This window comes from Lipophrys pholis, assembly GCF_963383615.2.
Source record: "Lipophrys pholis genome assembly, chromosome: 22".
In the NCBI taxonomy this organism is placed as follows: Eukaryota; Metazoa; Chordata; class Actinopteri; order Blenniiformes; family Blenniidae; genus Lipophrys; species Lipophrys pholis.
Genome location: NC_137644.1, coordinates 9,731,853 through 9,744,147, shown reverse-complemented (window position 1 = coordinate 9,744,147; position 12,295 = coordinate 9,731,853). Strand labels below are relative to the sequence as shown.

At 40.6% G+C, this 12,295-nt stretch overlaps 2 protein-coding genes across 2 annotated transcripts; one reads left to right on the top strand and one right to left on the bottom strand.

Moving 5' to 3' along the window:
- Nucleotides 1–4,146: 4,146 nt before the first annotated feature.
- On the top strand, nucleotides 4,147–5,561 carry opn1sw1 (opsin 1 (cone pigments), short-wave-sensitive 1; the record flags this gene model as incomplete). Its single annotated transcript, XM_080492046.1, has 5 exons — nucleotides 4,147–4,486; nucleotides 4,587–4,755; nucleotides 4,833–4,998; nucleotides 5,084–5,323; nucleotides 5,460–5,561. 5 exons carry the CDS (start codon nucleotides 4,147–4,149, stop codon nucleotides 5,559–5,561), a joined length of 1,017 nt encoding a protein of 338 aa, XP_080348172.1.
- On the bottom strand, nucleotides 5,515–12,261 carry calua (calumenin a). The gene is made up of 7 exons (XM_080492047.1): nucleotides 12,181–12,261; nucleotides 9,244–9,468; nucleotides 8,895–9,076; nucleotides 8,064–8,221; nucleotides 7,925–7,985; nucleotides 6,868–7,064; nucleotides 5,515–6,771 (listed from the first exon to the last, which is right to left on the bottom strand). Exons 2-7 carry the CDS (start codon nucleotides 9,456–9,458, stop codon nucleotides 6,670–6,672), a joined length of 915 nt encoding a protein of 304 aa, XP_080348173.1. The 5' UTR covers nucleotides 9,459–9,468; nucleotides 12,181–12,261; the 3' UTR covers nucleotides 5,515–6,669.
- Nucleotides 12,262–12,295: the final 34 nt, after the last annotated feature.

The following is a 12,295-nucleotide window of genomic DNA, read 5'->3' as shown; positions in this document are numbered from 1 at the left end:
CACACACACACACACACGCAAAAAAAAAAAATAACACATTGTATTTTTTAAATAAACAGCTACAAATTTTATTATGACTTGTCTTGCTGTTTTGTGTCGTGTCTCGGCTCATCTTGTCTTCTTTCAAACCATCAGCTCTGCTTTTCAGTCCTATCTTCTCGATCAGAGTTTCCCAACCTATGGTCCTGGTCCCCTGTAGGGGGCAGCAGAGATCACGGCGAAGTCTGAAGTTTTGTCTGCTCCGATTCAATTAAAATTGCATTTACACAAGTCAAAGAAAGCCACAATAAAACACTTGTTTTTTTATGTTGGTGAAAGTGGGCGTGTCCAGAAGTGTTTGTCTTGACTGAAATGGTTTTACCAATCAGAAATGATAGAAAAGGTTGTGAGTCACTAATCTATATGAAAGAGTTGTGCCAGTAGTAAGTTAAAATACACTAAAATATGAACTTCCTTTGTGTTATAATGGCATATAAACATCCTCTAAACATATTTATTGATAACGCAGAGTCCAAAAGAAAGAGACCAGTGACATAGATCTGTTGAAAACAATTATTTTTATTGAAATATTTTCAAGCTTTAGGGATGAATGAAGGTTATGAACCTGAGTTCAGGTTGTTTGTGGAGATTCACCTCCAGATTGAGGTCGTATCATACCCATGCTTCACACAGCAACAGCCTGGTTATGATACAGCCCCAATCTGAAGGGCAAAGAGGAGCCACCGTCCACCTGCTGTGGCCGCAACACTGAAAACTGACTGACAGACAGAAATACTTTCAGGCAGACAGATGTACAGAAGTGAAACGAGTGACACCCCCCATGAGTTTCATTTAATGTCAGCACATAGAGGCTCACAAATACACCACAGAAATGAAGAAAAACAGGAAGAATCTACAAATAAGCAAGAGTTTTCGACAATATTTAAAGAAACAGGACAATTAAACGAAGGAAATCAACAAATAACAAACAACCCAGAGAAATCTATCAAAAAACTGGAGGGATCAATAAGTAAACAAGAGAAATCTACAAATAATCATCAACAAATAAATAAACAAGACAAATCAACAAATAACAGAAGTCTAAAAACTAACCAGATAAATAAACTATGCATGAGGAATATGTGATAAACAGGTTATATCAATAAATGAAGCTAAAAATATTAGAAATGAACCAAAAGAATCAACAAATAGCCATAAAAATAACAGATAAACTACTGAAATCAACCAATAATTAAAAATGATCAACCCGTTTTAAAAAGTATAAATAACAAAATCACAAAGATAAGCAAAATCGATAAATTTCCAGAAAAAAATGCACCAAAAAACAAGTTCTTTATCTTTATTCTGAATAAATCAACAAATCAACCTCAAAAATAAGCAAGGTGACAAATGGAATTATCTAATGAACAAGAAGCAAACATGAGAATTTCAGAAAGAATAGATGTAAACAAAGAAAATCAAATATTTAGAAAGACTTGAAGCATGAGAAACATTATGTTGAGTTGCGTCTGGATTTTACTCAGTATCTTTTATTTTTACAAATATACAACCAGAAAAGTTTCTTTTTATCCTGAAATTAACCAACAAAAGACTTGAGAGTTTGATCTGTTATATGTACTTTTTTTAGTGGCATTGAGGGTTTAAATCAAATAATCAATATCAACAACATTTGCCCACTTTTTAGTTTCTAATTACTGTGCTGGCAAAAAAATATATATATTCGGTTGTCATGGCGATTCAGAATAGAGATGATGATGCTCTCTGTTCATTATTCTTCATCATGCAACTCAGTTTTAACTTAAATCCTTAAAAAAAATTGTTGAATCAAAAGAAAAATACAAAAAGAGTTAAAAATATTATCAAACACAATCAATAAAACATAGAAAAATCAATAAACAGCATAAATAAAAATTCAATAAACGAAATAAATGAATCAAAAAATTGAAGGAATTTTACAAGAACATGTTAAAGAGACGAAAAATGTTAAACAGCTGAGAAACAAGAAAACAAAAAGTAAACATTAATTTAAAAATGTAGTTGAAATCAATGAGAAACTAGCAACAGAGTTGTGACTTTATACGAACCGTCTTCATCCGGCAGCGTCGGCTCGTCCTTCAGCTCCGTGCAGGAGTGAAAGAGGGGATGAAGGTGAGGGAAGGTGGTCTTCTTCATCATAGCAGACCAGTCCGAACCAGGCTGGCCAGTTATGTGCAGCTTGAGGAGTCTTTATGTGTGTAATCTGTTTGTGTGACGATGTTGCAGGGATTTTGGGGGGGGGGGGGGGGGGGGGGGGGGGGGATTGGAGAAACCTGCTCAGGTAAATCTGAAACATCCGGATTACAGTTGAACTTACAGACATGAAATGCTAAAGGATCTTAGCGGATTTTGGTCCTGAGACCACATGCTGCTGCTGCTCTTCATCGCTGTAACTCTGGAGGAGGAGGAGGAGGAGGAGGAGGAGGAGGAGGAGGAGGAGGTTGATCTCAGGGGAGATATTTGCGAGGGATGAGCTGATGGTTTCCGTCTCCTTACGAGCTGTAAGACGGGCAAAGTGTCCCAGTGACCTCCATCGCAGGGTGGAGCTGTGAAATCCGACGGTGAAAAAAATGATTTAAGAGAATCTTGATTCCGTGCAGGGAGTCACTTCTGAAACCCATCATCTGTGAGCACTTAAACCACCGACTGTGAATTTCCCCCAAAACCATTGTCCGTGAACAGTCGTGAAACCCACTGCAAGATTCTTTGGACGCTGCACAACAACGTTCACTTTATTGTCTCATGAAATAAGAAAATAAAGTTCATTTAGAGTGAAATATCTTCAGGGAGAAATCAAACGTGAGAAGAGGAACCCGAACCGAGACGATCCTCGCAGACTCACATGTGTTTACTTCACAGTCAACTGAAGCTTTCATTTCTTTAATTAAAGCTTTTAAGTGGGTGAGCGGCAGCGTTCCAATAGTTTAATTGTTTAAACTCCGGATTAATCCAGTTTGAACTGATTAATCCTGAAACTTTTGATTATTGATCAACGGCTTAGGGTCATGTCGGGCTCAGAAATCACATGCTCATTCCCTCTCAACCAACAAAGACCGATCAATATAAATATCAATCAGTTTGACCTCTAAGCCGGCCGTCTGCGATCTGTGATGCCGCAGCGCCTCTGCAGCAGCATCCAGAAGCTTTCAGAAGATGGAATCTCAATAAACATTTATTTTAATTCCACGCTGGTTTTCATTAAATGGCTATAGCAGGGGAAACAGCCGGAACAGCTTTAAGGAAAATGAAAAAGAGGAAGAAAAGACGGAAAAGAAATGACAGGAAAGAAAAAAAAAAGAGATCAAAAAAGAAAAGATTCAAAACGAAAACAGAAAAGTGAAGGAAGTGAAGGAAGGAAGAGTAAAAAAAGAGAATAAGAAAGAAAAAAAGGTAAAAGAAGAAAAATTAAAAGAAAGAAAGAAAGCGAAAAAAGAGAAGGGAAAAGAAAGGAAACAAGGAAAAAGAAAAGAAAAAGGAGAACAAGAAAGAGCTAAAGAGGCTAAAACAGCCAGGATGTCTAAACTGGCGAAAGCTGGAAAATCCATCAAATGATTTCTTTTAAAATGTCAACGCCGACTGAAAATACAATAAACGATATTTACCTGTGACACTTCAGGAATGGAGCCTGATTTATTTTTTTAAGGGTTTTTTTGTCCTTGCAGCTCATTAGCGTGTTTTGCGGCTCCAGACACATTTTATTTTGGTGGAAATCGGCCAAAAGGTTGCAGAACCCTGGTCTAAACCAACAAATACTCAAAATACTAAATACTGCTCGGCGTTTTTTTTTTTCACTTGTTGAAAAGAAGGATTGTATGTTTTATAGACACATTGGGAGAAACTGAAGGTGATTATAGTGATTTTCACCTCCAAACTCTGATCTCCTCTTCCTGGTTTCCTGATTCAGAGATGAGCTGTGAGTTTAATGTAAATCCCGGCTGCTGAGCCGATTAAAGTGCTGAGCACAAATTGTCGTCAGACAGCAGGTAAACGTCCTTAATCCCCAAAAGTTTAGAAAAAGCTGGGCGGCTCAGTCTTCAGTGTAAGTGGTTTACGAGTGTATATAAAGGGGCTTAAGTCCTCCAGTGTGGCAGACAGCTCCGAGTCGTCACCATGGGGAAGTACTTCCATTTGTACGAGAACATCTCGAAGGTGAGCCCCTTCGAGGGGCCGCAGTATTACCTGGCCCCCATCTGGGCCTTCTACCTGCAGGCGGCCTTCATGGGCTTCGTGCTGTTCGCCGGCACACCCTTAAACTTTGTCGTTCTTGTCGCGACGGCCAAATACAAGAAGCTCCGGGTCCCGCTGAACTACATCCTCGTCAACATCTCCTTCGCCGGGTTCATCTTCGTCACCTTCTCCGTCAGCCAGGTGTTCGTGGCATCCTTGAGGGGCTACTACTTCCTGGGTCTCACGATGTGCGCGATGGAGTCTGCCATGGGCTCAATAGCAGGTAAGACTCCTCGGCAAGTCGATGCAGGTAGAACCAGGTCGGCGTGTTCTGGGTCTGTTCGGTGGCTGCAGCTGACGACCGTCCCTCTTTGTCTCCTCAGGGCTGGTGACGGCCTGGTCTCTGGCGGTCCTTTCCTTCGAGAGGTACCTGGTCATCTGTAAACCGTTTGGAGCCTTCAAGTTCGAAAACTCTCACGCCATGGCTGCCGTCGCCTTCACCTGGTTCATGGGCATCGGCTGCGCCATCCCTCCTTTCTTTGGCTGGAGCAGGTGGGGAACAGCAGTCAGGGTGCGCCTGTCGCACGCCGGCGAGCCGAGGTCTTGACGGCGTCTCTCTCTTTTTGCAGGTACATCCCCGAAGGTCTGGGCTGCTCCTGCGGACCCGACTGGTACACTAACAGCGAGGAGTACAACTGCAGCAGCTACACCTACTTCCTGATGGTGACCTGCTTCGTCGCCCCACTCAGCATCATCATCTTCTCCTACTCACAGCTCCTGGGCGCCCTGAGAGCGGTGAGTCTGGTGTTTTTACCTCGCAGGCGTGAGAGCGGTCGCCTGCAGCGTGTGCCGCTTCACAGCTTCGGTTTGTGTCCTGCAGGTTGCCGCCCAGCAGGCGGAGTCAGCCTCCACCCAGAAGGCAGAGAAGGAGGTGTCCAGGATGATCATCGTGATGGTGGGATCCTTCATCGTCTGCTACGGCCCCTACGCCCTGGCGGCTCTCTACTTTGGCCACTCCAGCGATGAGAACAAAGACTACCGACTAGTCACCATCCCCGCCTTCTTCTCCAAGAGCTCCTGTGTCTACAACCCACTCATCTACGTCTTCCTCAACAAACAGGTGAGGAGGCTGTGTGTGTGTGTGTGTGTGTGTGTGTGTGTGTGTGTGTGTGTGTGTGTGTGTGTGTGTGTGTGTGTGTATATACGTGTGTGTGCGCCTCACACATTCCCCCCCTTGCTGTTTTCTCTCTCCCCAGTTTAACGGCTGCATCATGGAAATGGTGTTTGGGAAGACAATGGATGAATCATCTTCAGTTTCCTCCAAGACTGAGGTGTCTTCAGTCTCTACAGCTTCTTAAAGTCGTCACTGACTGCTGGCGAACATGTAAATACAGTTTGTATAAAACAGCCCAACATGAGCTGAGAAGATTTCTTTTATAGTAGGAAACACATTTGTTTAGAGGAAACCGCAACAAAACTATAAAAAAAAGAAATAAAAATGTAAAAGAAGCTGCTGGTTTGTCCTGGTTTTTTTACTCTCCCGTCACCTTTTACACTGAATAACAACTGGAAAAGGAACCGTTTGAATGGGTTTTTTTTATTAACAAACCGCTAAAGGTCCAAAATAAAAAAAACCTATTTTTCAGTTTGTGTGCATGTGGAGGACAATAACCCGGACAGCAACACATCCTTCATCTGCTTTCGAATCCCTTTAACGTGCATTATTATGAACACGTCGATGTGGTATAAGGCTGCAACTCTCCAACTGGACTCACCGTGTGTGTCTGTGTGTGTGTGTGTGTGTGTGTGTTCATTCATTTCACCAACTCCCATCACATTAGTGGGTTACATTTTCGTTTGGGAGAGGTTTCCCACTTACACAGCAACGCTTTGAAAACCAGGTCCATTCACATGGAATCGGCAGAAATGCTGGAAAAGATGACGTTACCATGCCAGGCCACTAGTGGCACTCTTGGTTGCGTTTGTAATAATACAGCACACACGCGCACAGAGAGCAATATGATATCAACGTTGACATCGGGAGTACGCGGACATTCGTATGGATCGTTAGTACAGGTGACTCAACTATACAACTCATGTTATTGGCTCGCAATGTGCAGTAGCGTTGCTATGGAGAGGTGGAAATGTACTCAAATAAAGAACTGATAAAGAATTAACATCTTCTATATTAGTAACTAAGAATTGGGGGAAATGCTGACGTAGTACATAGTTGCCCACAAATCCATAAAACAACATGAGGATATTTCACATTCCTCACCTTCGTGTTTTCTTCCCACACACACAAAAAAAGGTAAACTAGTGTGACACACTAATGTAGCAAACAAAAACAAGAGACCCAAACACACTTCGCACAGGACCAAAGTAGAAAAATATAAAAAGCTCAAAATGAAAAGACAGTTAAAGCCCCAAACAGAAAATAAATTAATCTTCCAATAAATCCCCGGTTCAGAACTCGTCGTGATGAAGCGCCTCGCCGTAATTTGTCACCTGGCTCCCGACGAACACACTGTAACTCGCCAGGATTTCTTCTTTGGTGAGTTTTCCGTCCTGAAAGCAAAAAAGAAAAGTAGCGGCGAATGAGACGGGTCAAAGACCAAAGGGCTGGAGAGTAGCCTCACGCAGGTGAGTGAAGGCGGGCCTCACGTGGTTGGCGTCGGCCTCGTGCAGCAGGTGTTGAGCCTCGATCTTGGAGTGGTCTTCATCGGGAACCATCCAGTCCAGAACTTCCTTCCTGTCCAGCTTCCCGTCTTTGTTTTGGTCTCTGATCTCGGTGAAGTGTTTCCGCTCCTCGTCCAGCCAATCCGGCTCCTCCTCCCCGGCCTCCGGGGTGTACATATCAGCTGCACACAGCCCGCTGTACAATTTAGTAACTATACAGTACTCAGATACTCTCTGATATGATGTAGTTACTGTGAAGGATTTAGTTACTATGCTGTAAACAACTGTCGTCTATTAAAGCCCCGTTTGTGCAACAACAATTTAAGTGAAAATGCATTTTTACGCCTTGTGTTCAGTAGAGCTCCCTACTGACATGGCAACATTTTGAAGGTGGCGCTGTTGGCCATTTATGTACTGAAACTACACACATATGAGCGGAGAGAACAACACGCGATTAACATTAACAGTGGGAGTACACAGATATTCATATGGACAGACAGACTGTCAACTATAGAACTAAGTCCCAGGAGAATATGGACTGGGAGGAGGCCGCCATGTTTGTTATGCTTCATCTACTGAGCATGTGCAGAGAAAGTATTTACTGCGGCTGTGGTGCGCATGTGGAGCAGCAGCGTTTCAGAAAAGTTGCATTTTCCAATGTTTATATGAAGTTGGATTCGAGGAAATGTTTTCAAAAAGTTGTGTTTTCCTCCATCTACGCAGAGAGGGAGTCTCTTCCACCTCGGGAGCAGTTTTCAAAGAAGTCTTTTACTCTTCTACTATGCAGTATGTAGTGCTGTACTATTTAGTTACTTACTGTGCGGGACTCATTTACTGTGAGTATTTTAGTTACTGTACAGCACTGAGTTACTTTAGTGTATCCATTTACTGTGCAGCCTTCATTTCCTCTCTTCCACAAAGTTACTGTATGAGTTACAATACAGGACTTGGCTTGCTGTGCTCAGTTACCTAAACGTGTTTAGTTACTGTGTGATACTCAGTTACTCAGCAGTACTCATTTTTTCCGTCGCAGTATTTTTACCAATGTACTCTTCCATGCTGAGGAAGCCGTCTTTGTCCTTGTCCATGTCATCCATGGCTTCCTGCGAGCACAAAGGTCAAAAGTTGAGTCTGACTGTCACATGACGTCAGTGACATCACGGTGACATCATCAGACTCACCTGCACCACGATGTCCTTCATGTGTCCGAACTCTTCAGGATGTAAAAAAGCGGCATACTCTTCTTTGTCAGCGAGCATATCGCCGTTTTTGTCCGCGAATTTGAAGCGTCTCTCGTCTCTGGCAATCGTAGTGTCGTTGTCGTCGCCGGCATTGGCGTCTGAGGGAACCAATCAGGATCCGATCAGGAAACAATGAAGTGCAAAGTCATAATCAAGAAGAGAAAGTTTTTAATGACGATGAAAACAGGTACTAACTCAAAAAGTTGTCAGGGAAATATTTGAATACTTGATCACAAAATAATTTGGTGTAAAAAGAAATTAATCTAAGAAATCAGGAAATAATCTTGCCATAATTAAGAAAATAATCTGTAAAAAGAATCTCATAGTAAACTAATAATTCATGAGGAAATATTCTGCTAATAAATCAGGAAATAATCAGGAAATAAATCAGTTCGAAATATAATCAAATAAACAAGTAATGCATCAAGAAAATTGGTAAATAATCTGATTTAAAAAAAATGAAATTAATTAGGCAATAAATCAAGAAATAATCAGGTAATTAATCAGGAAATAACCTGGAACTGAATCAAGAAATAATTTAGCCCCCCTAAAATAAATTCAGGTAATAAATTAAAAAAGAATCTGCTGATAGATTGGGGAATTAATCAGGTAAAACTCAAGATATAATCTGGTATTAAATGGGTAAATAATGAAGAAAAAAATTTAGAAATATCTGATAATGTGGTAAAGAATTTTTAAATAATCTGGCAATAAATGGGGAAATAATCCAGCATTGGCACAAATCCCAGAGAGTTGAAGTGGAGTTTTTACCGTTAGTGAAGTCCTTGTACTCGGCCCAGCTGATGAAACCGTCTTTATTCTTGTCGATGTCACCCCACTCGTGGTCCTCGTCTTTATAAAGCTGCTTCTTGTGAACATGTGTGATCCAAACTTCCAGCTCCTCCTCGGTGACAAAACCATTTTTATCCGAGTCGATTTTATCCACGATGACGCTGCAAAGAGGCGGTCAGAGAAGATTTTCCACTGCTCGTTTGTGTCACTACATCACAAACAGTATTTAAATAAACTCTGTGCAAACATACAAGAGGACTTGTTCAACAAGCTCTGGATATTGAGTTTGAGTTGAACTCTGTTTCTTCTTCTTTCTTTCCAAACTCACCCGAGCCTCCGTTTGCTCTCCTCTGGCAGGAGTTCGGTGAAGGCCCCGGCCTGCTCGGTTCCCAGGAAGGCCTCGTGGTCGAAGTCGAAGTTTTCCAGGTCGTTGTGGTCCAACTTGCTGAGCGCCTCCTCGTGATGAACTCGGTCCTTTTTGGTGGGTTTGCTGGTCGCCGAGACGGCGCAGAGGGCGACACACATGAGCAGCGGACGGATCATGGTGACAAGCCTGAAACAAGGCGAGAACATTGTGAAACGGACTTGCTGAGAAAATGGACTATATCAAACAGGTGACGTGTCAGGTGTGTTGAGGAGCTGAAATCTCTCACCGACTAAACAACGTAAACATCGGCAAACGCTGAAGGCTTTGTCTGTCCATTAAAGTGTGAATCACTAATGTCTTTAATGTATAACTGTGACATTTCAGTGAACCGTAATTCAGGTTCTACTGATGAAGCTGAAGATGTGGCTGATCGGACTACGACAGAATTAGAATTTTGCCATTGAAGAGTTGTACAAAGTTATTAATGTTTGAAGTTAAAGAGATATGAGGTTCGACAGACCAGTCGCTTTTTGTCAGCCTGGCTAAAGCGCTGAAGAGAAATTTAGGGTTGTTTTCGTTTTCTTCTACTGTTCCAGTTTTGTGGATGGATTTTTTTTAAAGATTAACAAACTATCCCTCCATGAGCTTCGAAATACTTCTAATCAAGTAAGATGTAATTTCCTCTCCAGTTTTTGTGCTGATTTCTTTAATGTTCGCAGTTGTTCATTATACCATGGAGCTATCCTCCTCTGAGGCCACGTTTACACGTACCCGGGTTTTTACAAAAACTAAGATTTCTCCCTCTATGTTCACAAAATAAAATTAAAATTTACACACACCCGCATATACACCTGGTTCAGAGCTACAATGAACAAGCGAAGCCTGTAGACTTTTAGTTTATATGGAAATGTAAAGTCCAAACGCAGAGAAATATCACTGTTTTGTAAATACCCGGGGACGTGTAAACATGTCCTGAGTTGTTGCTTTTATCTTCAGGGAGGCCAAAAGAATCAAGTGACTCAGTGTAAGACCAACTGTTCCTCAACAAGGTGATCCTTCCTGACGCATTCAAATGACTCTCTCATGCCCAAAACAATATTACTTCAAATTTACAGACCGCACCTCTCACTGTTTCCAATCAGAATGTATGGCTTTAATAGCAAATTATAAATGAGGCAACAGTGAAGTCAGTTCAGCTGAGTTTTCCAAAAACGAGTTCAACAAGTCTGTTTTCTAATGACACGGTTCATTTAATTATCGCTGCAATTACTGAAACACACACAACAGGTGAATCAAACAGGTTTGTATGAATGAGTCCATGTTGGAGTTGTCCATGTTTTTCTATAATTAAGTAGTTTTTTTGAGTACTTCTACTCGGCGGAGGGGTTTTTCCTGCTACTCTACTGATACAATTCATATCATCATGTCATCGACTTTCAGTGGTCAACGTATTTACATAGTTTTTTGAGATACTTGAGGATGTTTTTTAAACATGCAACTTTAGGAGACCAGTAAAAGTACTGGTTTCTTTTTTTTACATGTTTGAACTACAGATTCATTCATTCATTCATTCATTCATTCATTCATTCATTCATTCAAGTAATGTTTTATTTTACTTTTGGGGTTATTCAGGGTTGAACAAATGATTACAAAAACATTACTATAATTATACAGTAAAATTGCCCACTTGTATGTTTAAGTACTTTTTCTCAATATGCAATACTTAATTACAACTCACAACACGAAGTTACTGTTAAGGAGTTAAAGACATGAAATAAAATTGTAGGTATGCGTACCATCACGAGTATATGTATGTAAGTTTTACACATACATAAGTACAATTTACATAATTTAATCTATTTCATTACTTTCAAAATCATGAGTAACTCAATGATACTTTTTTGTATTTTCACATGAAACGGAGTGACAGTAGTTTTACTTCAGTGCCCAATATCACAATTGTTTCCACTTCTGAAGAAACAAAATCCATCAATTTTGAACAAAATAAAAAATAAAGCTACTGTTTTCTATTATTCTGGTTTTTGCGTCAAAGGATCCACTACTAAATCTTACCTCTTGTTTATAAAACTCTGAATAGTCTTTGACATAAATTTACAATCCAATCTTAAACATCCAGACCTCTGAGGTCTGCAGGAAGAGGTTTACTAGGTGTTCCCCGAGTCTGAAGCAGCTTTTAGTCCCTAATACGCTGCTCATTTGTGGAACAAACTACCTGTTCACTTCTTTTGAATCAGGAATTAGAACACTCAGGCTTTCAAGAAAAAAAACCCAACTTATTTTATTAGCTTTATCTTAAAAGAGTTTTTTGTGACTGGATTTCTTCCCTATATTATGCCTTTTCTTAACCACGTGGTTCTTAACCAGTTTCAAACTACTCGTTGCTGCTGCTGCCACTATCTCACCTTATAACGTGCCTTATCCATATTTATTTTATTCTTTGTAAACTTATCCGAAACCATTAACCTGTACATACTCTGTTTCTTCTGTAGCCTACATACTCCGTTCCTTCTTCTTTTTTTATATTTTAGTTTTATAGTTTTGTTTATCATTTATCTTTTCATTCATTATAAGTTGTGAACCAGCAAAGTCAGCTTCCCATTGCACTAAGTAAGCGTCTATTTATCTGTACATATGACAAAGTAAGATCTTGAAATGTGACTTGATTGTGTCTGAATGTTGATATTTGAATAAATTCACTTTGCCTTATAGTTTCTCCATCATTTGTTAGTTATCTTGTCATCTCAGTAGTTTTAACAATTCTGTGAAACATGATGTCGTCATCTCATCTTGACCATATTTGACAAAATAGAATATCAGCATAAACACAAGTTAAATTATAACCAAAAAAAAAAAAAACAAAACTTTGTATATCCTTACCTGGGCGCGCGCTGCTCGTTCAACGTGTGTGTGTATGTTCCTGTGTGCTTTTTATTTGCGTGTCTGCGTGTAGAAATAGAGGCGCTCACTTCCTCGTACCATACAGCAGCCAATC